General features: G+C 39.2%; 1 protein-coding gene across 3 annotated transcripts; it reads left to right on the top strand.

Moving 5' to 3' along the window:
* Nucleotides 1–26,245, top strand: LOC149021144 (Beta-glucosidase, GBA2 type family protein). Of its 3 annotated transcripts, none has more exons than XM_089149396.1 (20): nucleotides 1–159; nucleotides 1,862–1,956; nucleotides 2,571–2,681; nucleotides 4,272–4,328; nucleotides 4,466–4,536; nucleotides 5,710–5,809; nucleotides 10,094–10,164; nucleotides 10,339–10,439; nucleotides 10,559–10,662; nucleotides 10,746–10,799; nucleotides 10,995–11,050; nucleotides 11,176–11,214; nucleotides 11,322–11,466; nucleotides 14,158–14,339; nucleotides 14,417–14,484; nucleotides 14,648–14,720; nucleotides 14,807–14,868; nucleotides 14,949–15,864; nucleotides 16,739–17,029; nucleotides 25,684–26,245. In XM_089149396.1, the coding sequence occupies exons 2-20, from the start codon at nucleotides 1,894–1,896 to the stop codon at nucleotides 25,961–25,963; spliced, it is 2,844 nt and encodes a 947-aa protein (XP_089005522.1). In that variant the 5' UTR covers nucleotides 1–159; nucleotides 1,862–1,893; the 3' UTR covers nucleotides 25,964–26,245. The 3 variants fall into 3 exon arrangements, with proteins under 3 accessions (XP_089005522.1, XP_089005524.1, XP_089005523.1); XM_089149398.1 differs by lacking the exon at nucleotides 1–159 and adding an exon at nucleotides 167–312; XM_089149397.1 differs by lacking the exon at nucleotides 1–159 and adding an exon at nucleotides 344–400.
* Nucleotides 26,246–26,293: the final 48 nt, after the last annotated feature.

Below are 26,293 nucleotides of genomic sequence, written 5' to 3'. Positions count from 1 at the left end.
TATATATGGTTGGACCAATTCAATTAATTTTGGGATCTTAGCCATCAAAAAGTCTTGACTATACGGAGTTCCGAACCAAAACCAAGAGCTCCTCCTGAGTTTGAACCATCGTCCAACAAATTCTCTCTTCCTCTCTGGTGGTCTGTGCCACTAGTTAATGTGAGTATCTCTTCTTGTTCTAGCCACTGTATCCATTTTCGCTGTTTCTGGGTTTCAGTTTTATTGATTCATTAGTTTCATGAGTGGGGTGGGTTGGAATTCCTCGTTGACTATCCGTTTTTTGATATTTTATTGTCTCTGCTGCTAGTTAATGTGAGTATCTCTTCTTGTTCTAGCCATTGTATCCATTTACGCTGTTTATGGGTTTCAGTCTTATTGATTCACAAGTTTCATGAGTGGGGTGGGTTGGAAGTCCTCGTCGACTACCCGTTTTTGGATATTGTATTGACGATTAGTTGTCAGATACTTCTCGTTTTTGCGGATATCTGATCATGCATCATACTTGTTATGGGTTTTCTTTGAAGCATTTCATAGAAATTCCAACTGTATTCTATTTGAAAATCGTTTGTTATCTACGAACTATAATGCAGCGTTGTTTTTATTCTTTAACAGTTCAATCTAGATATAGTTATTGGTTTAATTGTTATATAAATGTTTTTGTTTGAGAATTTCTTTGATTTTTTCATTTTTGTGGGTTTGATGAAATTGGTACTAGTTAGAAACTTAGAATATGTGAACATTGGGGTTGAATAGATGGACTTTGGAGGAGAAGCTCTCGCTTATCTCTGTATAATGAATGCAATTAGTGTATGTTATGTATGACCCTAATTTCTAAACTGGGTTTTGAAGAATGACCTGCACAGACCTATTTTGGTGGGCAATCCGAATGATCCATTTTCTGAGATATATGATGAAAGCAGAGGGTATGACCCACTGGATTGATCCATTTACCCGGTTAAAACTCTATAAATGTGTACCTTGTGTTCTCTTATAGGGCCATTATGAGCTTTGGGAATTTTCGCCTAGAGTGAGAGTTTTGTAATGCCGTTGTGGCCATAGGTGAGAGATCTCCATCGTAATCGTCTTCCATAGCGAAAGTTCTTCTTCTTTGGCTGTTGATATAATACATCATATGAGTATGTGAACCGTGTTAAATCTGTGTGTTGCTTTGATCTGTTTGTTTTCTGTTCATGATTTATTGTTACTTGTTTTAACAATGTAATTAGTATTTCCTGCTTAAGTTGGCCTTTTTACTGGTATAGGTATATATTTCTTTACCCTTTCTCCTTTTCACAATTTTGATACATAACTGTTCTTTACATTTCTGATATGGCTTCTCAAAAAGCTCTTTTACTATTATTTACAAAGTTTCATTTGAATTCCCTAGCTTTTGAATGCTGAAATGAAGATATAATTTTGCTGAGATTAATAACTTGATTTAATTATGAAGTTTACAATAGGTTCAAATCTTTTTCTTCTTCTTCTTCTTCTTCTTCTTCTTTTTTCTCTAGATTTAATCTTAAAGTTGTTTTTGATGAAATTTATGTCCATTGGAGTAAAAAGCTTAGGGTTGTTTGTCACTGGATTTTTGCTGAAATTCTTGAATGTTCATAGGCCTTATGTGAAAAGTCTGTTTCTTATACTAATTAACTTTCAGTTTCAAAAAATCTTAATTGTGTTTTTCTTGTTAAGTTTTTTATTTTTATGTATACTTTTAAGGTTTGCATGCCAAGTATTCCAATATACTTCTATGGGCCTCTGTATACTGGCTTATACCATAAGCTTGTTATTTCTGTTGATTTGTTTATTTTTGTTATTTATGTTAATTTTTTTATTGTCGTATTTTTTTTTTCTTTTTTAGAATACTACTCTGACAAGGTTGGTAGAGGCAAGATGTTTGAGAATGGTTTTGATGAAGAGGAAAGAGAGCCTTCCTTGGATGCCTCCACTAATGAGGTATGTGTTCATTTGGTCATACAACATGTAGAGCCTTCTTTTATTAAGCTTTTCATGGATTCAATGTATTCTCACCATACATGATCTGTTGATTGTTGTTTCGCTGTTTGATTGATTTTAGACTACTTCATTTAATTTTTTTTTGAGGTGTGGGGGATGATCATTTCTATGTCTTCTCCAAGAGACTATTTAAAAAAACTGAATGCTTATTCTGACAATAATGCACTTCTGTCCATCCACATGGAACCAAATACACTCTTAAAAGTTGTGAAAATTGTAAGTAGAGAATCTTTTTACTTTTGGGATGAATATAAAACTTGATTGGGTGCATTGCAAAAAAGTAACTCTAGATGAGATATATAATTCATCAAAAAGAATGAGCTCAACTGTTTCACCAAAAAAAAATCACTCAAAGGCCTCATCAATATATCTGGTGATGGATCTGTAAAGGAATACTCCCTTCCTCTCTGCCTCTTCTCTTGGTATGGCATCAAGAAAATAAATAATAGATCATTGCCTATCTTTTTCAATCTGATATCCCTTAAAGAATTCTGCTCTTTATGATTTCACTCTAATCAAATGCTTCTCATTTTGACTCCCTTTGGCTGTTTTAGGTTAAGGTTGACCCTGCTCAACCTGCATCTTTGACTTGGCAACGAAAACTGAATGGTGAAGAGATTGTTGCGTTGGAGTTCGGTCTAACTATCCAAGACATAATGCATATGGTGAAACTAATACTCTTTGGTGCTTATTCAGCAATTATTTTTTCTTGTTGCATGAATTTTTTTTATTCAACATATACATCACGAGTAAATGTAACAAAGAAATTGTTGACAAGACTGTTTATGTGTTTTTTCTGCTTGTTTCTTGCATTATACGTAAATACAAATTTTGTCCATGGGTGCTAAATGAAGCTGTTCCTGAGAATAAGATATTTGTGAAAGTTGGCTTGCTACTTACTAATTCATTTTCCAGTGTTTTTAGCAGTGTATACAAACCTAGCAGACAAACTCTGCCAAGGGTTGGATTTTAACAGGGGGAAACTTGCTATGGTTTCTTGGTTGCATTTTGGTCCTAGTGTCGTACTGTTCTTTTTTCCCCTGTAAGGAGTCAAGTTAAGTATGGTGGGATGAGATGCTTCAATGCTGCCAGTTTTGCATTTTTAAGTACTATACTTGTTGAAAGAGATTGCCAGAGTGCATAGCACATGTGAATTCAAGAAATGATCAATGGCATCAGTGACAGATGACTTAATGGAAACTGGAGAGAATATCAATGCGTAAAAAACATGGGCAGATTTTATTTGTAATAGGCTACTTTTTTTCCTTTTTTATTTTTTGGGCGGGGGGTTGGTGGGTGGTAATAATAGGCTTAAATTGAAGCTCCAAATATGGTCTGTCAAAGCCTTAAAGAACAAGGAAGATTTTTTCCTTTTTGTGTCTTAAAGTTGGGCCCAGCAGCAGTAAGCCAATAACAGAATCAGATGATAAGGGAGTCTATTTGGTTGGAGTTATTTCAGTCATGCTAACAGGCTTGGTTTTGAAGTCATTATAAGGCTATAGTCCTGCTGAGAGTACCCAATTGGTTAGATTAGAGATGAAGTTAAAGGAAGGTTATTTTTACACAGATGATGATGTAACTACAGTTTTTCAGGTTTTGATTTCAGGGGTGGGCCTTAGCACAATGGTTGGTTGGCCACCAGTTATAGCCTAAGGTCAAGACATCAGAACAGCGTCCCAGCAATAATTGTTGGGGTGAGGCTGCGTAGGAAAACCACCCTCCCCACTCCCTTGGACTTTGCTTGTGCGGAAGCCTTTGGACTGAGTTCGCCAATATAATTTTGTGTTCACAAGTTTTTGGCTTGACTGCAACTGCTAATCTACAGCTGAAAGACATTTAGTCTGAAAATATTGTGCAGAAGCTGATCTAGATGTAGCATTGCAGAAGGGGGGGGGGGAGGGGAAATCAGGAACTGATATTTTCTGCATTGATAAGACTTATATGGAAATGAGTAATTTTCTGCTCTTTTTTTTGTGTTTTTTTTGGGGGGGGGGGGGTTGTAGTGGGAAAGAAAGGATGAAAGTTCTAGTTCTAGAGAGAATGAAGGTGATCTATTTGTTTTCTGCTGCTACTTTCTATCTATCTTCATATTGGCTTGATGCTGTATTGTGTTTTTCAGGGTTTTCAATGAGATTTATGAGAATTTTTGCTGCATACTTCTAGATTTCCCCTATTTTGCTGCATATTTCTAGTTTTCTTTATGTATTTGATAACAAATAAAAAATTAAAGATCTGATTTGGACATCTTTCCAAAGGCTCCGATGGGGTATAGAATATGGCGATATGTGAGAGAAGAAGTCTCAAATGGACGGGTAATTTCTTTGATTTCAGATAGCTGATTTTACTTGATTTCCAGATTGTTTGGTTCTTGCCATAGATTCTTATTCCATTAAGATTATCATCTTCATAATCTTTTCCTGTCAAATATCTTTTCTTTCTTCTACTTCAGAAGCCAATCATGGATGTTTTCACTAAGCGACTGTACACATCTTGCCAAGGAATCCCCTTAGGTGGTATTGGGTAAGTCTTCGATCTTCACTAATCAATAAATCTATGTGCATGTTTTTTTTTTGACTTTTGGTTGAGGTACACTAGTGGGGTACTGTAATCCCTAAAGGGGATTAGGTTTAGAGAATTTCATGTAAATCTAGAACCATAGGAAGTACAAACCAGAAGCAACAATTGAGAGTTAATTAAACCAAGAAGATTCAACTAGGGACCAACTTTCCAGGATCTCAATTCATTGACATCTTTAAGTTGGGTCATCATTTTCTGGGAGAAGAGCCATCAACCACAACAGTTCACACACACCATGGACCATATGCAAAGGTACAGAACTACAGAATCCTATTGTTCACCAGTAAATGACCTTGCCCCACCACATCAGTAGAGGCTTCTGTTCTCAGTCTACCACATTATTCCAAAGGATAAATACTTCCTTTGGGAGGCTTTTGGGTAGCTGAGAATATATTTAGGCTAGTGGTTTCATGAGCATGCATGAATTAACTAGTTACTCTAAAAAACATATGCTATCATGATCATGGTTTGAAATTTTGGATAAATATTTTTTATTCCAATGGCCCTTAAACAAAATGGATGAACAAAAAAAATGTGAGAGGTTTCCAATTTTGGTCAAAATAATAGAACATTCCTTCTTCATATAAAATACTCCAAGTTTGAGTTGAAATGAAATTGGTGAAATGAGTTAAAACCAGGGAAATGTGTCAAAATTTCCAGATCGCTTCAAATATCTTGAATGACAAAGTTTGTTGAGGGTTCAAACCTCCAAATACATTTCAGCTCCCATTCCTTGGTTCGCACTGTATTTGGTATAATGGTACTTTTATAAACTAGTTTTCTGATGCAGAGAAGTGTGTATTTTTGGAAGAGTTCCAAATCTAGATACTTCTTTGGTAGAAATAAATTCTCTTGGGTTCACAAAGGGGGGGGGGGGTTGTTTTACTTTCTCAGTTTTGTGATGCGTGGGAATATCCATGGGTTTTTGTGTTGAAGCTCCTGCACCTTTTCTTTGGACCTTGTTTGCTTGCTTTGTTTCTCTGTCATTGTATCTTCTTTTTTGATAAAACCTTTGCTAACTCTCATAATAGAAATAAAAAAAGAAAAGGTTGTCAATATCTAATGCCAAGAATGTTAAGTTGATAGTTCCCTTTGTTTCGATATATATACTTTCAGTGCAGGAAGTATTGGAAGAAGCTATAAAGGAGAATTTCTACGGTGGCAACTATTTCCCACTATTATTGAATATAAACCAGTTTTAGCGAATCAATTTTCTGTAAGTTTGATGCCTTCACAGTTGTAAAATTTTTCATTTAGATAACTACTTGATTTGCTGGAGAACACCATATTGAATTTATGCTTTCCGCTGACAACTCAAATTATAAGTTTATTAATATCATCTTTAAAGAATTTTCAATTTTCAGTCATTCATTTTGATGTTTTACACTTTGTAAATTATGGTATAAAAGTGTAGAGAAAGAGAGATCGAGATGAAGAAGACAAAGGAAAGAGTTGCAGAAAACAGATAAAAGAAAAGAAGAAGATTGAGAATGAGAGGAGCCTCAATCAAGTGAGGAACTCCAATGAAATAACTTCTGTATTTTAGCTCTCCTATCATCAACCTCCTCCTCTTGCCTTTATTCTCATTCTTCCTTTTCATTCTCTTTCTCTTCCTTTCTTCCTCCCCTTTCTTAATTTCTTCTTCCTCGTCTCTTTCTCTTCCCTCTGCCTCTTCTTCTCTTCCTCCCCCTTGCTGGCCCCCATTGGAATAGGGACCTTCCTCCTGCGATTTCCTCTGCTACACCATCTGCTGTGACTGACTCATCTGAAGCAAAATTAGCACCTCCCTTCATCCTTCAGTCTGCAACAGAAAGGATCCTTACACAAACAAGGAAACCTACTACCTTGCCACCTGTTGCGTCTTGCCACTGGGATTAGCTGCCCTGCTGCTGACTCAAGTTGTCATCCCTGTTGTTACTGCAACTTCAGAAAACCCAATGATGCTGCCAACCTGATGCCCTCTGTGATGCTATGTCAGTCCTTGCTGTGATGCCCTCTGCAAGTGCAGCAACAAAGTTCCCTGTTCACCAAACAGGTTACTACATAAGTCCTGCTTTGCCTATTGGCCTTACTTTTTGGTACATTTTGGCCTAGTTTCGCGCTTTTAGCTTGCTATAGGGCTTTGTGCCACTTGGCGATGATGTGAACATGGTTGATGCCCCCCATAATTTGGTCCCAAAGTCCAGATCCAAATGGCCAGTCCAAGCTGGCCAAATACCCCCACAAGGGCATTTTGGTAATTTTCAACCCCTCTTTAGAGCTTAATATGGGTCTGGACAGATTCTCCTTGATCCGAGGGTCATGGATCTACTTTTGTTTTTCTATATTTTGGTTAGTCAATTTTGAATTATGAAGAGTTCAAGTCCTTCAGAAGTTAGTCAGTTGTGGATAAGATAAGATTCCTTATCCAAAAGGGTTCTTATCTTTAGAGTTTGTTTTTATTTGGAAGTGTTAGCTTGAGTTCCAAAGTCAAGTGTCTTTACAAGACTCCAATCCTAGGGTTGTGGTCTTTTAGTAATTTGATTCCATTTTGAGTGTTGTGGTCTAGAGTTGGGATCCTCATCTCTTAGGAATCTCCCAACCCCAGTCAGAGTCTTTTATTTTCAGGCTATAAGTAGCCTATTCTAGCAATGTAAAATTCAGTTTTGATGATTAATGAATTTGATTGAGTTGAGGACCAGGGTCTCCTTGTTGGGTAGCCCTTGGTTGAGTATTTGCTCAAGTTTCTACTTCATCTTCTTCAATCCAGCAGAAGGCATCATTGAAACCATCAAGCATCCAAATTCAGCAGTCAAGTAAATTCAGCACCATCCCCCACCCATCCCTTGTCGCAGCCCCTCCCCTCCCCTTTCCTTGCTTGTGCAGCCCTAGAGTCCCCTCCCCTTTGCTGCTGTACCTTAACAGCAGCATTCCCTAAACCCTACGACCACCCCGGGCCCTGCCTCTAAGCCCCACAACTCCGCTTGCCCCTTCTCTAGTAACTGCAGCCTCCCCTTTCCCCACCCTCCTCCCAGCAATACAGCAACCTAGTCCCCTTAGGAAATCCCAATTCCCAGCCCCTTCCTAGCGCCATTCACCCCCAACTGGATCGCAGGAAACCCTAGCTTCAAGCCCTACCATTATTCTCTAAAAATCAGTCCTATTTCCCTAAGTTTGAAAAACCTGCACTTCATCTTCCTTCTTGAGATTCTGCAGAAAATTTAAAATTCCAGAAATTTGATTTTTATCAAGTTCTGTCAATCAGATGTGGAATTCAGTTGCAGCAGGCTCTAAATCACTTTAGAAACTTTAAAACCTTCCCCCTTTTGCTGGAATTTCCTAGGCAAACCCTAAGTCTAGGAAAATTACCAAATGACCCCTTAGCCCTAGACCTGGTTTACATTAGTTGAGCCCTGTTTTATTTTCCCTTGATCCGCTTTTTATACTTTCCCCTCCCCTTTTGCTCCTTTGGTTAATGAATTATTTATTCATACAAAAAAAAAAAAAAAAAGTGCCTGATCTTAGTCATTAACTAGTGATCCTTTGAGATTAAAACAAATATTTTTGCATGGACTTATGCAGAGAAATAAAATCAAATGGTCCTTTGTTTGTTGCCCCAAATCCGGAGGTGGGTTGGGCTTCTGTCAGATTCAGGATATCAACTGCGCTTACCTGCTGAATCTCATTTGGAAAACCTTGACCAAGCATGACTCAATGGGTCAATTGGGTTTATTCTCACTTGCTGCAAGATGACTCCATTTAGACTGCCTCCCTCCCCCCGAATCCTTCATGTGTTTGGAGGAAACTCCTCCTCCTTAGGCCCCTTGCCCTCCCTTGCATCACTACCCATATGGTTGGCAGGGCCTCCACCTTCTTCTACCTTGATGCTTGGAACTCTTCGGGCATCCTCTACAACCTCTTGGGTCCTTGTCAAGTCTACTTTTCCCACATCCCTAAGCTCACTCTCCTTTTAGATTTCATCCCTGGTAACTTTTGGACCCCCCCCCCTCTTCTCTACCACAAGCCTGACTCAGATTTGGTCCTCCCTCCCTCCCCTTCACCCCTTGTTTAGGGACTGAACCATTTGGCTCCCCCACCCCTCTGGTTCCTTCTCCTCTTCTTCTACTTGGAATCATGTCCTCTCCCCCTCCCCTAGTGTTGCTTGGTTACCTTTGGTATGGTCAGAGGTCATATCTCTTACCATGCTTTTTGTACCTAGAGAGCCCTCAATCTTTGCCTCCCCACTCAGCTTTCCTTGCCCATCGGCACCTTCCTATCAACCCTACTGCATCCTTTGTTGGACTGGCCCAAACGATGCCGATCACCTTTTTTCCTATGCCCCTTCTCTTGTTCCTTATGGGCGAAAGCTATTATCACCATTTTCCCAGGATTGGGTTTGGTTCCCAAGACACTTTGCTAGTTCTATTATCTGTGATACTGCAGGGAAGTTGGTGTTCAATGCTATGATCTCACATATTTGGTGGGAGTGGAACCTAAGGAGATAGACCTCCAACTCCAGACCCATTGATTCAATTTGAAAAACCATCTACTTGGAGGTTTTCTTGTAGATTACAGGCTGTCCCCCCCCCCCCCCCAAAGTTTTGGATTCCCCTAGGAAGAGGACCATTGTTAGTTCCTGGGGTCTTGGTTTCACTTTTTTGATGAGCAGTAGATTGTAATCCTGCCTCCCTTCCCCCTTTTCTTCCTTCTCTTGTGTATTCTTTTCCCCTCCTCGGGGGCTTTGGTTAATGAATTATTCATTCATCCACAAAAAAAAAAAAAAGTCATAGCATCTCATTGGTAATGGATGCCTGGATGGTTCACAGAACAAAAATTGACGACCCTAAAATCTGAATTCCCAACCCGTCAAATACTAAATAACCTAGTGAGTTCTAGTTATGCATTGTATGGAGTCATTATGCTCTTTTCTTGAAATAATCTGAAATCGGATTTATGTCATCAGTACATTATTAACCCTTCAGATTTTTTACTTTGCATCGCCAAAAAGAAAAAGGAGATTTCTCTTCACAATGTCTAACTTTACTTTTGTTGAAATCTTAAACTGTGCTTTTTTTAAGCTTTATATTATATTAAGTGTATGCTTCTTCTCTTGAAGACCAGTCAAAGTCTTAAAATTTAATTTTCAGAACAAAGATGAGCTAAATGAAACATTGTTCTCTTTCAGTATGTCCTTTAATATATTGTCAAATCAGTTGTGCTGGCTATCGTATTTCTTATTTTCATGCTAAACATGTTGGAGTACAAACATTTCTCTTAAATACAATGAATAAACACGTTTTCTTGTGATATATCATATAGTACATAGTGTTTCCAAATTTCATGCTAAACATATCTTGGCACAGAGTAACACTACTTGAGTTTTTGTTGTAGTATTAAAAAGTGGTTCTAGCCTGCTGTTAAAGTTGGCAAAGTACCATTTGTCCTGGATAACTGCCTTACATCGATATCTTTAACTTATTTGAATCGGAAAAGTTCTCAGATCTGTGCTTCTTATTTGTAGGTTTTTGTTTCACGCCCCAATGGGAAAAAAATTTCTTCAGTATTATGTCCCAGAAGGCAGGAATTGCCCAAGTAAGCTAATTGATTATGTACATAATTCATGACTGAGGCCCAAATTTTGATTGAAACTGATATCATGGTTTACACACTCTAAAAACTTATTTTTCCTGATATGAAGTAGTTAATACTTTTATTATGTATTAGGATTCTGACCAAGTAAGTCTCACAAAGGACATGTGTTTGCAGAGACAATACCACTTCGGGGATAGGATCTTGGGACTGGAACCTGAATGGGCATGGTTCCACATATCATGCCTTGTATCCCAGGGCTTGGACTCTATATGAAGGTTATATTGGCAATCATGTGATTGACTGAATACCTCTTCACTTTCCGATTTATAGTTGTCTTAATACTTCTTCACCTTAAGGTTATTTTTCTTGTAATGGAACTGTTTTCCTGTTGCAGGTGAACCTGACCCAGAACTAAGAATAGTTTGCCGTCAGATTTCACCGTTTATTCCCCACAATTATAAGGAGAGCAGTTTCCCTGTTGCAGTATTTACATTCACAGTTAGGGCCTATGAGGAACTTCTTTTTTTGTTTAATTAAATTTTGACCCACGTAAAAATAATTGTTGTTTATTTTTCTTCTAGCTATTCAATTCCGGGGACACTAATGCGAACGTCTCCTTGCTTTTCACATGGGCTGTAAGTGAACATTTGCAAATTACCTTTTTATGTGCAAATTAATTCATCTTTCCTTAGTGGTTAATGCTATTGACATTTGATGTTCCATCATTTTAACCCATTGAAAAATTGATTTGCTCTTCGGTGTAGTCCTGAACCTTCACTACAGAAGTTATACTGACTTACCATCTTCTGTTTTTGTTGTCAATCTTTCAGAATTCTGTGGGTGGGGAATCTGAGTTTTCGGGAAATCACTCAAACTCAAAGATGAAGTAGGATCATTCTTACTTTTATTTTTTGTAATTTTTAACTCATTCAATTTATGAAACTATATTTTCATAATGATTTGTGGATTAATAATTCCATATTTGACATAGAAGTTCATTATTTTTTCTAGGGTGAAGGATGGTGTGCATGGAGTAGTTCTGCGTCACAGGCAAGTCTATTTCGTTGATGGGAGAATTCCTTCCAGCTTCAAGGCTTAATCATTCTAACTGCCTAAAGTTTCGCTTCCCATTTCTGATACAGTTTATAAATGTCTAGGACTGCAAATGGACAGCCACCAGTAACATATGCCATCGCAGCACAAGAGAATGCTAATGTTCGGGTCTCTGCATGTCCTCGCTTCACGATATCTGGAAGTTCACCAGGAATAACAGCAAAAGACATGTGGGATGAGATTAAAGAGGTGGGATAGGATGCTCTCTCTTCTCTCTTTTCCTTTTCCTTTTCCTTTTCCTTCGTGGTCCACTTAATTCCTCTTGAGGCTGTGGCATTTAGAAGTTAGAACTCTAGTCCATCCATGGCCCGGACAGGATTCTAGATTCAGAATGAGGTATTCTGTTTTATTTTTTTCTTAAGGTTGACAAAAAATAGTTGTAGTTGGAAATAGTTCGAGGAGTAATTCAAGAGAAAGAGGTGAAGGTAAGAGCTGAGAAGAGATGGAGGAAAGAAACACAAGAGAAAGAAATGTCCAACTGCATGGAGAAATTTCTTTCCACCATGTGGATTTGCTAACATTGTTATAAGAATTATGTTCACCTCCATAAGGAAGTAAAACATAACAAAAAGTAGAACTACAATACTAGACTCAATCTAGACAATAAGATAATAAACCATGCCTATGGTACCCTTTACATGAACTTTGACACTCCCCCTCAAACTGGATAATAAATATCATAATACCCAGCTTCCACGAAAAGTTACTGTATTGGTGAGAGATGAACCCTTTGGTGAAGTTTTCAACCAACTGATTGTTTTTCTTGACAAAAGGAGTGTAATGTCAATCTTCTCATTGCCGCAATGTTGGTCTACCTCAATGAGCTTAATTTGGTCATACTGCATGGGATTGTGAGCAACTGCCTTTTTATCACAATTGAGCCATAAGTTTCTCAGTGTCGAATCCCGTTTCTGGACCAACCATCTAAATCATGGAAAGTCGCACTCATAAATTGTTGCCCTAAATTCTGCCTCTACAGTTTGTCCAGCCAAACTCTTGGTGTAGGAGTTGATTATCTGCTTATCTTTTCTTAAAGCAGTGCATGTGTTGGAGCCAGCATAAATAGTGTTAATACTGTAGGCTGTACTCTGTAGCATCTATTTTTCTTTTTTCATATAGTTCTATCTTGATTTTATTTATTGCTTAGTTTCATATAAATATATAAAATCCATGTTCCTGTTGCCTGTAGATAGTAAAAATTAATTAATTTATTGGCCTTAAGTACATCAAAGTACAAGGTCTCATATATCCAACCTAATCTCTACAGTAATGCCCTTGTTTAAATTGAAGCCATTAATGCCACACTACAAGCATTAAGGACGTGAACTCTATCTTTTTTCTTGTGATCTTGATGGCACTAAATGAAGTTATCTTTTGTCCTTGTTTTAGTATCTTCTAATAAAAACTTCTGCCAGATCAAAGAAAACATGAAAAAGAAAAAGAAAAAAAACAAAGAACATTTAATCATTTAGTGGGTGAAACTTGGTGCAATGGTCGAGTTGCACTATTATAGCCATCAGGTTGTGGGCAAGGTTCAAAACTTGTCTTGACTAGCCATCTTAGTTGGTTCAAGAGACAAGAAGGTTGACATCACGGTGAGTTTGTGCAGTTTTTCTTCTTTTTGGAATGATGTTTTCATGGCCACATAGTTGGCTCCTAGGGAAGCTTGTTTCATGCCTAATAAACATATTTTTAATATTCAAATTGTCAAAGGAGACAGCACTTAAGCTGGTGTTTTAGCTCTGCATCCTTGGTAAGCATTGAACTCTGAAGGGAAAATTGCATATTACCTTGTTTGAATGCTACGAGACATAATTATGCCAGAAATATATGAAGACATGTGATCATTTAAGAAATAGCTAAAGACTTAAAGTTTCTACCACAAACCACAAGATAAGCTGTTGGAGTTCACAATTCATATTACATAGGCACCCAACCCAAGTACAATAAATAATATATGAATCATAGAACCTTACTCCCAAGTCCAACAATGCAATATTGTGCACATGCAATTGCCAGTTAAGGAGGTTGAGATTCCCGAAATATTCAAAACTTTGCTGGGATTCTCGAATTATTTGTGGTCTTGTTGGTTTTTTGAAACAAATTTTGTTTTAATGTCCTTGTACTTTGTTTCAAGAAGTTAGAGATTCTCAAGATATTCCAGACCTTACTGAGAAATTTTTTGTTTTAATGTCCTTGTACACCAATTTGTTTCAAGAAGGTAGAGATTCTCAAGATATTCAAGATCTTGCTGAGTTTTTGACCTTGGGTTTGTGTTCAGAACATAGAAACAGCCTCTCTGTGATGAGGATGATTGGGGTAAGGTGTGTACTTTCCTGTCATCAAGACCCTGCAGTAATGGGAGCCTTATGCAATGGGTATACTTTCTATTTTATTACGGACACTATTGGTATGTTGGTTTTAAGTTGACACATTCAGGTAAAAATTTCATTACCAAAAATAATAAATAAATAATCCGGGTACAATGTCACAGTTCAATTCTGCTAAAATTGGCAAGTTACTAAATTTCAACTAAACCACTTATACCCTGAATCATTTTGTCTTTACCAGTTTACCATTATGCTTCTCAGTAATGGTTGATTCCCAACATTGGTTGCAAAAAAACCTTGCTTTGGAAGGCTATCTTTAGTCTCTATTAGTTTGAAGGTTGTAACTTGTTACAATCATAGATTACATTGGATCTAACCTTGATGTTCGATTATTGGCTATTTCTTCAGTTTCTGTTTCATCTCCACTTGTTTAACAAGATCAAGGATTGCTAGAGTCTAGGTTTTTGTGTCTCCATTCAGAATGACTGATATTGGTCTTCATTTATCTCATTATATCTGAGATACTGATATTTTAATTTTATTCTAACAGCATGGTTCCTTTGACCGCCTTGATTCTGATAAAAAACCAGTGCCTACAGAACCTGGATCATCTATCGGTGCAGCCATAGCAGCCTCTCTGACAATTGCACCTCACAGTGTTGGTACTGTTACATTTTCACTGGCATGGGACTGCCCAGAAGTAAAATTTATTAGTGGGAAGACTTATCACAGGTGGGGAAGGGGGTACCTTGTAATAAGCAACTTCTTAAGAATCTATCTTGCATATTAGTTACAAACTTTACTTGCAGGCGCTACACAAAATTTTATGGCACACATGGGGATGCAGCAGCAAATATTGCATATGATGCTCTTCATGGTATATTGCAAATCCTTGTTTATTGGATGTTAAAGACAGAATGGTTGTAGAAAATGATACAGTAATGTTCAATAAATAATTGACTTGTTTACTTTGGCTTAAGTAAATATGATTTACTTACTCTTAAGCTCCAAATTTTCATTCCGTCTTCTTTTAAAAATAGAGCATGGCCATTGGGAGTCCCAGATAGAGAGATGGCAAAGACCTATACTTGAAGACAGAAGACTTCCTGAATGGTGAGCTTGAATGAATTTCATGCTCAATACGATTTTGACTATTCCTCTTATTGGAAGATTCTGAATTTTCTTAAGGTTGTGTACAGGTACCCTATCACTCTCTTCAATGAGCTCTACTACTTTAATGCGGGGGGAACTATTTGGACAGGTAAAAATGGTGCCAATAATCTGAATTCGAAGCACTCATTTTAACCTATCTAATCTAAACTAAGATATTTCCTTTCGCAGATGGATCACCTCCAACGCAAAGTTTAGCAACCATTGACAAAACGAAGTTTTCTCTAGACAAATCTGCATCAGATTTGTCAAGCACAATTCAAAATGGTACTGCCGTGGATCTCCTTGAGAGAATGACATCAATACTTGGGCAAATAAACAGCTCAGTCATTGCAAATTCTTCTTTTGGAACATATTTGCTTCAAAAGGGTGATGAAAATATTGGTCAACTACTCTATTTGGAAGGGCTAGAGTATCAGATGTATAACACATATGATGTACATTTCTACTCGTCTTTTGCATTAATTATGCTGTTTCCAAAACTTGAACTCAGCCTCCAGAGGGATTTTGCAGCAGCTGTAATGATGCATGATCCCAGTAAGGTAAAACTGTTATCCGATGGTAACTGGGCCCCAAGAAAGGTCCTTGGTGCTGTTCCTCATGATCTTGGAAGGGATGACCCATGGTTTGAAGTAAATGCTTATAACCTCTACAACACAGACAAATGGAAAGATTTAAATTCTAAATTTGCTCTCCAAGTTTACAGGGATGTGGTTGCCACTGGTGATAAGTTATTTGCAAAAGCAGTTTGGCCCTCAGTTTATATGGCAATGGCTTATATGGACCAGTTTGATAGGGATGGGGATGGGATGATTGAGAATGAAGGCTTTCCTGACCAGACTTATGATGCATGGTCAGTTAGTGGTGTGAGTGCATATACTGGTGGACTTTGGGTTGCAGCCTTGCAGGCTACTTCCGCCTTGGCACATGAAGTTGGTGACACTGCTTCTCAAGATTACTTCTGGTATAAATTCAAGAAAGCTAAGGCTGTATATGAGAAATTATGGAATGGTTCTTACTTTGATTATGATGATAGTTGTGGCAGTTCAAGTTCATCTATTCAGGCTGATCAGTTGGCAGGGCAATGGTGCGTTCGCATGGAAGTTATTTTTCTTTTCGTCCTGCACTAGAAAGAATAACTGTTTGAAAGGAAAAAATACTATTATGTTTACACGACTAATATTTGGAAAACTTACCTCATTAAGCAAAATGTTTCCAGGACTAACTAAAATGGGCCAGCCTTTTTTACTACTACCAAACTATTGACCTTTGGGAGCCAATTTACTGAAATACACAATAATATGCTTGGACCCTGTATTAAAGAGTTTCATTCTCATCTTAGTGTCTTTTGTGGAGGAATCGAATAAACCTCCAAATCAGAGAGTCTTATCTACCAAAACTATTGTTCAGGCCTCACATTACACACTTTCGCAAGTAGATGCTTCAAAGTGCACCATTTTGTCATTGTCAAATTAGTTTTTTATCTCCATAAGTTTGGGAGCTTTCTTTATCAGGTGATTTTCCATTAATTTTTTTAATTTATCTTTTGTAAATGTTGTTACTGTTCCTAAATTTAAATTAGTTTATAAGATTCTAATCAAGATAGAAGGTGGAGATCTGTTCTAGTTAGCTCAGAGTTTGTCTGTTAGGTTAAATCTCCTACTCCAGGCATAGAGAAATGATGTTTCCCGTTAGGTATACTTTCATTTTGTATAATTGATGCTGACACTATTTCTTTTTTCGTAAATCATCTACCTTTTTGTTAGCAAACCTCTCCTAGTTACAGTATTGATTCCAAGAAACAATGAAGTTAAATTAAAATTTAATTTTCATGATACTACCTTTGTACAAAAAGTTATCAAAAATTGAAATGATGGCTATTGTTTTATTTTATTATGTTATGCACATGTATTTTCCCCATTATATATGCTTATGAACTTAGTTGATGAACCCTTTTGTAGGTATGCTCAGGCGTGTGGTCTTTCAACAATTGTTGGCCATGACAAAGCAAAAAGTGCACTTGAGAAGGTTTACGATTTCAATGTCTTAAAGGTGAAGGGTGGGAAACTGGGTGCAGTGAACGGGATGCGACCAGATGGAACAGTTGATATGTCAGCATTGCAGTCAAGAGAAATATGGTCTGGTGTTACATATTCTGTTGCTGCGTCTATGATTCATGAAGGCATGGTTGAAATGGCTTTCAACACAGCATCTGGAGTCCACGAAGCTGTCTGGTCCCAAGAAGGGCTCGGGTAGGTTGACTCTCCAGTTCTCATTTTCTTATACACGTGTTGTTTAAAAACTGGAATAGTAGTGTGTTGCTAATTACATATCTTTATTGATGTGAAACTAAATTAACTTAACTCGGTCTCCCTCTCATCCCCAGTAGACTTACCTGGCACCATTGCTCCCCCATGCTTGATCACATAAGGAAAAAGCTACAACTTTGGAAAGGAAAGCTTTTTGTCCTTTACTGGGCGAGTTGTGCTTATTCAATCTGTCCTCCAATCTTCTTACCTTTACTGGAGTGGCATCTTTTCTATTCCCAAATCCATTATTCATTCTATGGAGGCACTTTCTGTGCTTTCCTTTGAAAGATCAGAAAGCTTCCAGATTCCTTCATCCCATCTCTTGGGCTGCGGTTTGTTGTCCCAAATCTGAGGGTGGCCTAGGTCTTCGTCGCATTCTCGACATTAATTTGGCCTGCCTCCTTAAACTCATTTGGAAGATTGCCTCCAAGCATTACTCCATCTGGGTTTCCTGAGTCTATTCCTACCTCTCGAACTTGACTCCTTTTGGTTAGTTTCTTGTCCCTCTAATCCCTCCTGGATTTGGAGGAAGATCCTTCTCCTTCGCCCTCGTGCTCTATCTGCCATCTCTTTCCGAATCTCGAATGGATCCTCTACCCTTTTCTAGCTTGATCCCTGGCATCCGTTGGGCATTCTCTTCATCCTACTTGGCCCCCCCATTGTATATGAGACCCACATCCCCAAGTCTGCCACCCTTGACAGCTTCCTCTCCAATGGAACTTGGGCCCCTTTCCCCCACCCCAGCCTCACACATGTTTGGAATGCCCTCCCCCTATCCATAACCTTCCTCGAGATACCACCATTGGGACCCCATTGCCCTCAAAATCTTTCACCATCTCCTCCGCCTGGAACCTCCTACACTCCCCTCATCCCCCTATCCTCTGGTCCCACTTGTTTTGGTTCGAAGATCTCATCCCCCGTCATTCCCTTACCCTTTGGAGAGTCCCCAACCTTGCTCTATTTGCGATCACCTTGGCAAGCTTGTCTTTGGTGCCTCCATCCATCACATCTGGTGGGAGCGTAACCTTAGGAGATGTACTTCCAAATCTCGATCATTAAACCTGATTTGGAAAGCCATCTATTCAGATGTATCTTCTAGATTGCTCTCTTTCCCCCACCCCCTGTTGCTGACAACCCTATAAATAGGTTAATTGTTAGTTTTTGGGGTCTCAGCTATTCCTTCATCACCTCTTAAGTTTGTGCCCTCTCTTCCCCCCCCTCCTTCTCGGCTCCTTTTTTTTCTGGTTTGTTTTCTTGTTATTTGCTTGCTAGCTTTTAATATATTATTTATTCATCCAAAAAAAATTTAACTTACACAACTGCCTTGCAAATGGTTTCATATTTGGTTGGCAAATAGACTCCAAGAATTTCCTAATCTTGTAACTGATTTGCTTCTATTTCGCGGTTGATAACTCAATCTGTTACCTGGTGATTCTAATCAAAACACTGAGTTGCCGAAACTTCACGAAACATGACACACCATTGTACGATGTTTGGGATGATGATTTCAGCGGGTTTTAGGTGGTTTATCACATGTTTTTTGGTGTCCATCCTAATTTAAGGCCAATAAACACAATCCTAATGTTATTTTTTAGTAAAACATTATATGACTGGTCTGCTTTTCTAGCATGTGCGACTATATGCAGAAGAAACTAGATCATGTATTATGTTAGGACCCCTTTTTCTTAATCTGCAGAATTTACATTCAGTAGAACAACCACAGCAATGCTACGCTTAAATCACTCCATTGAAATGAGATGGCCATTAATCAAAGCTTACATAACAATGAAACAGTAAAATTACTGTTGCCTACCCAAACTGAACACTACAAGAAAAACACCCTGGAAATTCTACCCGAGAGACTCTGCTCTCTCCCGCAAGCTCAGCTTGCTTTCCACTCCATTTTTCTTCTCCCCCTTCACACTTCTCACATTCCTTTTCTTATGTACCATAATCCTAACAAACTCCCACACTATCTCCAATCATTCCCTGCCACGTGGTGTCTCTTCTGCATGCTGCCCAATACTACCCTGCCATTTGTCATTTGCTGGTTGGATTGTCTCTGATATTTTCTGGTGATGATCTGATGCTTCCCCTCCTATTCCTCCGTTTGTATACTCAAGTTATAAGGGGCTTAGCAATACTCCCTCCCTTAAGTCTCACCTTGTCCTCAAGGTGGAATTATGGAAATTCCTTGTGCAATTCCCAGAATTCCTCCCAAGTGTTCTCACATGAAGGTAAGGTCTTCCATTTTATCAACACTTAATGGTTTCCCCGAGGGGAGTAACGAATATCCACCAATTCCTCCGGATTGAGGTGTATTTCCCCATCCTCAATTGAAAATGGTGGGAGTGGCTGTGTGTTGATGTTGGTTCCCCTAACTTTCTTCAATTGTGAGACATGGAAAACTAGATGTACTTTAGAGCCGGGTGGAAGATGTAAGCTAGGGGACCAATTTGAGCTACAATCTGATAGGGGCCATAGTAACGATGGTTGAGCTTTTCATTAGGCCTCTTGACCAATCATTTGAACCGATATGGCTGAAGCTTGAGAAACACCTCTTCCCCTACTTGGTAAGAAACCTCTCTGCGGTGCTGATTTGCAGAATTTCAAATTCGATCTTGTGCAACCTGCAAGTTGTGTTTCAGCTCCTCTAAAATGCTATCACGTTCCCGAAGATAAACATCAACCTCATCCACCTTGGAGGAGTCTCCCTCCCATCTTAGTAGTGTTGGAGGTGTACGCCCATATACATCTTGGAACGGAGTTAACTTGGTGGCTGAATGGTATGTGGTATTATACCAATATTCCGCCCATGGGAGCCATGTGGTCCAATTACGGGGCTGCCTAGGTAAACAGCAAAGATAGATCTTCTAACTACAGTTTATGACTTCGGTTTGGCCATCCGATTGGGGGTGGTAGGCAGTGTTGAACCTGAGTTTTGTCCCTTGCTAGTTTGAACAGCTCAGTCCAAAAGTTGCTCGTGAAGACTCGATCTCTATCAGAAACAATGGAGTGTGGAAATCCATGCAACCGAATTATCTCTTTTCTGAAGACAATAGCAACATCCTTAGCTGTATATGGATGAGTAAGAGGACTGAAAGGCCCATACATAGAGAATTGATCAGCCACCACTAACACAATGTCCCCTCGAGTCTTTAGTATCCCACCAATGAAATCCATGCTGATGTCCTCCCATATTTGATCTGGGATAGGTAAAGGCTGAAGCAGTCCTTCCGGTTTCATTGATTGGTGCTTACTCCTTTGGCATGTGTCGCAGCCAACAACAAATTCTTTAACAGCCGCTTTCATACCTACCCAATACACCACAACAGCTAACCTCTTATAAGTACGTAGGTATCCCGAATGTCCTCCAAATGGTGTAGCGTGAAACTCAGCCAATAGTTTAGGGATGTACTTCGAGTTTTCAGGAATTACCAGCCTTCCCTTATGGAAAAGAGTACCATTCTTCAGTTTATAATTTGGAAATTCTGTTGAACCACCCAATAGTGACTGAACCATACCTTTATATCTTTGAGAAGAAAAAACTTCCTCTTCCAAACCTTCTCCTTCCTCCCAAACTGCTGCTGTCAGATTAGAGAGTTGCACTTCCTCTCCAAGCAGCACGACAATGCATCTACTGCGTTGTTCTCACAACCGGGCTTGTAAATCATTTCGAAGTTAAATCCCAGCAGCTTCATGATCCATTTCTGCTGATTTTCTGCCATTAACTTCTGATCCATCAAGTATTTCAGGCTTCTTTGATCAGTATGCACTTTGAAGTGTCTCCCCAGAATGTAATGTCGCCACTTCTGTACTGCCAATACCATAGCCATCAATTCCTTTTCGTAAACTGACTTGGCACGGGCTCAAGGTGAGAGAGTCTGGCTCCAGTAAGCAAGGGGATGACCCTCTTGCATCAACAAACACCTAGGCCTAATCCAAATGCATCTGTCTCCACTACAAATTCCTTATAAAAATCAGCCATAGCCAACACCAGAATTGTAGTCATTGCTGCTTTTAGAGCTTCAAATGCTGAAGTGGCAGTAGTATCCCAGTGAAAAGCATCCTTTCTCAACAAATTTGTAAGGGGAGCGGCAATCTTCCCGTAGTCTTTAAGGGATCTCTAATAGTACCCTGTCAGCCCCAGAAATCCCCTCAAAGCTTTAAGGTTCTTTGGTACGGGCCACTCCACAACATATTTTATTTGGGTCTGCTGCTACTCCCTCTGCCGAGATTACATGTCCCAAATAGTCTAGTGTAGTGATTGCAAAAGAACATTTCTTCTTGTTCACCACCAACTTATGCTGTACCAGCAAGCTGAAAAGTGAAAACAACCTGAAGATGCTTCAAATGTGCCTCTATGGTCCCTACTAAACACCAAAATGTCATAAAAAAACACCAACACAAATTTTCTCAAATGTTCTCGGAATACCTAATTTATAAGGGCCTGAAAGGTGGCCGGAGCATCAGATAGCCCCAAATGGCATTACGAGGAACTCGTGATGGCCATCGTGAGTCCGAAATGTTGTCTTCTCGATGTCCCCTTCTGCCACATGTATTTGATGGTACCCTAATTTGAGGTCTAGTTTGCTAAATATCTTCGCACCCCCTAGCTCATCGAGCAATTCATCGATTGCAAGTATAGGGAACTTGTCTGGTATGGTCAACTTGTTGAGTGCGTGATAATCCACACAAAATCGCCAATTACCATCTTTCTTTCGCACTAGCAAAAAAGTGCTGGAATAAAGGCTTACACTAAGCCTTATTAATCTTGCTCCCAACATCTCACCAACCAGCCTTTCTACCTCGTTCTTCTAAGAGTGTGGATAACGATAAGGTCTAATGTTTGGTGGGTTACTTCCCTCGACAAACTGAATTGAGTGATCATGTATTCGCTGAGGATGCAAACCAGTGGGATCAGCAAATAAGGTCTCATACTCTCTCAACAATCTTTGCATTCCTTCATTACAGTGGATACTTGAGACTGAATCGTCGTTTATAAGCTTCAGCCAAAACCCTTCTCCTCCAGCGTGAATAGTCCTCCATGCTTGGTCCTGAATGACTTCCAGCCTGAGCAGCAAGGGATCCCCATTCAACTTCACCTGTTGCTCATCCCATTCAAACTGCAAGGTTTGATTTCTCCAATAACTGCGGATGTCGCCCAGAGACGATAGCCACTCTTTTCCCAGGATTACATCCACACTGCCAAGTCCAAATGGAAGCAGATCTTGAATGAAAATGGCCCCTTTGGTTTCAATTGGGATCCCGCAGCACTTCCCTTGCCCTTTAACACTTTTCCCATCTCCCAGTACTACATAGAATGGCCTCACCCCTTCAATCTTCAACCCCAGGGGTTCCACCAGATTTTGGGAGATGAAGGTGTGCACAACACCACAATCCACCAAAACTACCACCGTAGATGTTCCAATTCGAGCCCTGAACTTCATTGTGCTTGGTGAATCGAATTCTGCTAGTGAACTATGAGAGAGTTCCACTCCCATCGGTTCTTCAACCTCTTTACCTTGCTCTGTGATTTCCCATTCTGATTCCTCATTTTCCTCTATCACTTCTCCTTCGTGGAAGAGCATCACCTTGAGTTGCTTCAGCAGGCACTGATGCCCTTTCGAGTATGGTGCATCATATTGGAAACAAATTCCTTTGTCCGTCTTCACCTTCATCTCCTCTGGCGTCAGCCATCTTAGTCGATTTGTGCTGCCGGCAGGAGTTGTAGCCACCGCCTTTGACAAGGATGAAGTAGAAGTGTGATTCGAAACCCCCACCGCCCCATTGTTTCGCCCGTTAAATGTTAAGTTACCCCCGGTTTGGTTCAATGAACCCAGGTTGGTATTAGCTCGATGTCCACCCAAATTGGTACTACCAACACTTACTCCTCATTGGGCAGAGCTTGTTCCCCAATGAGTTATGGGCTGCCCACTTAATAATTTCTTCGGCCCACGTAACACCCTGTTCTTTGCCTCTATGGATTGGGCCAAGTCCATGATTTGGGCCAGCATCTTGGGCTTAAACAAACAAATTTCAGCCCTAATATCTTCCCCAATCCCAAACATAAATGCCCCCTTTAACCACTCTTCTTCTCGCACTCTAGCGGCAGCTGCAAGGAGTTTGAACTGATTTCATTATTCTGCCGTAGATCCATCAGTGCCTCCTGGGGAGACTTCGCCTGCGGTGATGCAAATCGGCGATGGAGTTCCTCCTTCAGCTCTGCCCATGATTGAAATGGATTCTGCAGCTCCCTAAACTGGACCCATCCTAACGCTGGTCACTCGAAGCAGATGAGTGCTGCCTGCAACTTATCATCTCCGCTCGGCCCTTGTATCCCGAAGTAGCACTCCACCCTGGCTGCCCACCTGTTTGGGTTGCCATTGAAAATCGGTAGTTTGAGGTACCTTGGGAAGAATTCACAACGGCCCACCACTGTTGGTCCTCGCTGCCCTTCTCAGAGGTTGTCCCCAACGGCGGTCTGCGCGCTTTCCACTCCATTTTTCTTCTCCCCCTTCACACTTCTCACATTCCTTTTCTTATGTACCACAATGCTAACAAACTCCCACACTATCTCCAATCATTCCCTGCCACGTGGTCTCTTCTGCATGCCCCTGTTTCAACGTGGTTGTGGATGCTGCCCAATACTATCCTGCCAATTCATTTGCTGCTGGTTGGATTGTCTATGGTATTTGTTGGTGATGATGCAATGCTTCCCGTCCTATTCCTTCCCTTTGTATACTCAAGTTATAAGGGGGTTATCATATTATCATAAATGTAATTATGGATATACAAGAAAATATTGAAACTTCCATTAAACAGCAATAACAAATACTAGAACAACAAGGATACAAGAACTCATAACCATGGTTTGAGAACTTAGTACTCAATTACAACTAACAAACTACAAGACACCACTTCCAAAACTTATCAATCATAGCTTTTAAGTCATAAGTTACATTGCAAACTATTAGACAACACCTACGCAACTCATAAATCATAGCTCATAATTCATAGCATAAGTTACATAACAAATACAAGAACAATCATAAATCAGTGAGACCCTAGGCTAATAAAAAGCTGCTATGTCAGCCTTGTTCGATGCCACTATATGTCCATTGGACCCTACACACATTACACTCAGATTGTGTCGCATTTGTGTCCCTTTAGCCTTTCATATTTTTCTATAATCTTCAAAACCATAACAGGTATTTTCCCCTTTTTTCATATTTTTTTATTTTTATTATTTATTGTACTAATTTTTGAAAACTAAAATAAATAATTATAGGGTGAAAAATATTTCGACTTGATGAGACCATAGATCAGCCCATGGAGTACTACATATATTTATTCCATCACCATACAACACACCTATCATATATATTTTTTACATTTTTATGTAGGAAAAAAAATAATACATTTAGCTGAAAAGTTTCGATACCATGGGTTTGTAAATCGGCCCATGGTATTCAGCATATATTATTTCCATCAACATTGAACTACTATTGATCATGCATTCTCAAAATTAGGGAAATAGGATACCTTAACATGGAGAAAACACCCAAATGTTGATGGAATAAGGCTCAATCCACCTCACCTCGCATTTGCTGGAAAGAATGAGGTAAAACTCCCTTGATTTGAGCAAAGAATCACTCAAATAGGTGAAGAAATGAAGAAATGGAGAAGAAACACTATGGGGTCGAAACTTTGAAGTCTCGGTTTCTGACTTTCATAGAAGTATGGTATTAAGAGTGTCAAAATTGGAAAAGCCCCCTTGAGATACCCTTATTTCATTTAAACACTGAAACTGACGAAATTTCGTCCCATATTTTGTTTCAGTGAGGCTTGAAACAACCAAAATTTTGATCAATTTCACCATGGTTCTAATCTTACGTGGGATGTTTGGTATTTCATGAGCCACCTATAGTATCTTCCTGGCATAAGTTCATTTAGTTAAAGGTTTTCATTGCAAACCTATTTTCATAAACTACTAACTAAATAAATACTATCTATGTGATTTCAGATCATTTGTGAATGCTTGGAACATTTGTGTCTATTCATACGAAGTGGTCTTAAAATTCAAATGCTTAGGCTGTCAATACTATTGATGTTCCTACTATTCTAGTTTCTAAGTTAAGGCTTAGAGACAAAACATAGCCCCTTACTGTTTTGTTTTTTGGGATGAATATAGCCTCGTATTGTTGTTCAAAGGTAGATTATATGGTGGAGAATTGGCAATATTCTGTCTAGCATATTTGCCCATAATTATGAAGTATGCTGATCGAAAGAAATTCACTCATGGAGATAGTTAATGTCATCCTTTGGAGTTACTTCAAAACTTTCGGGATTTATATAAGCATCTGAGACTTAATTTTCTGATTTTGGAGATATCCCACAAGAAAGTTCAATCTGATGTTATCATACCTGCACTGGCTGTATGGTTCATTTGGTCAAATTAGTTTTTTCATTAGTCACTTCTTGAATTTATATTGAAATTCTAGGTGCTCTCATATGTAATAATACTTGCGAATATTATTATCGATGTCCGTGATTTCCCTCTAGTTAACTGGTTTAATTGTTTGATTCAATCACAGATATTCATTTCAAACGCCAGAAGGGTGGAACACTGATGGCCAATACCGATCTATGTGCTACATGCGCCCCTTGGCCATATGGGCAATGCAATGGGCCTTGTCGCCGCCGAAGCTCCACAAGGCAGAGAATAGACCAGAAGTGGAGGAACGTCCATTGTCTATGGACAATGCTGGATTCTCAAAAGTTGCAGCCCTTCTCAAGTTACCAGAAGAGGGGACTTCTAAAAAAGGCGTACTCCAGGTTCTTTATGATTGGACTTGCAGGAAGATGAGGATGTAACACTATAATAAACAAGCTTTTGGAAGCTTCTTTAGTAATTCTTAATTTGTATCTATTTCTTTTACTTGATATCCTGTTCTCAAACAAAAAAATTACAGCTGCAGAATGAACTTGCATTTATTTATACATCATGGCTGCATCTTCCTCTATTGTAATTTTAGCTTTGCTAGATTATTTTGCATTCGAAAACGCAAATTTGGAGAAAGGGTAGCACATTTTGAACAGGAGGGCTGGCATGACATTGAAAGTCCCATGCAGTGTATAAGCTAAACCCAAAACAAAGGCGTTAAGTACTGAAGAATGCCACTCCACGCATATTTCGTTTCTAGC

The sequence above is a fragment of the Hakea prostrata genome, chromosome 3 (assembly GCF_041222555.1).
Source record: "Hakea prostrata isolate BN-2017 chromosome 3, UWA_Hpros_2, whole genome shotgun sequence".
Classification (NCBI taxonomy): Eukaryota; Viridiplantae; Streptophyta; class Magnoliopsida; order Proteales; family Proteaceae; genus Hakea; species Hakea prostrata.
Note: the sequence above shows the minus strand (reverse complement) of the source record. Positions and strands in the feature narration are given on the sequence as shown.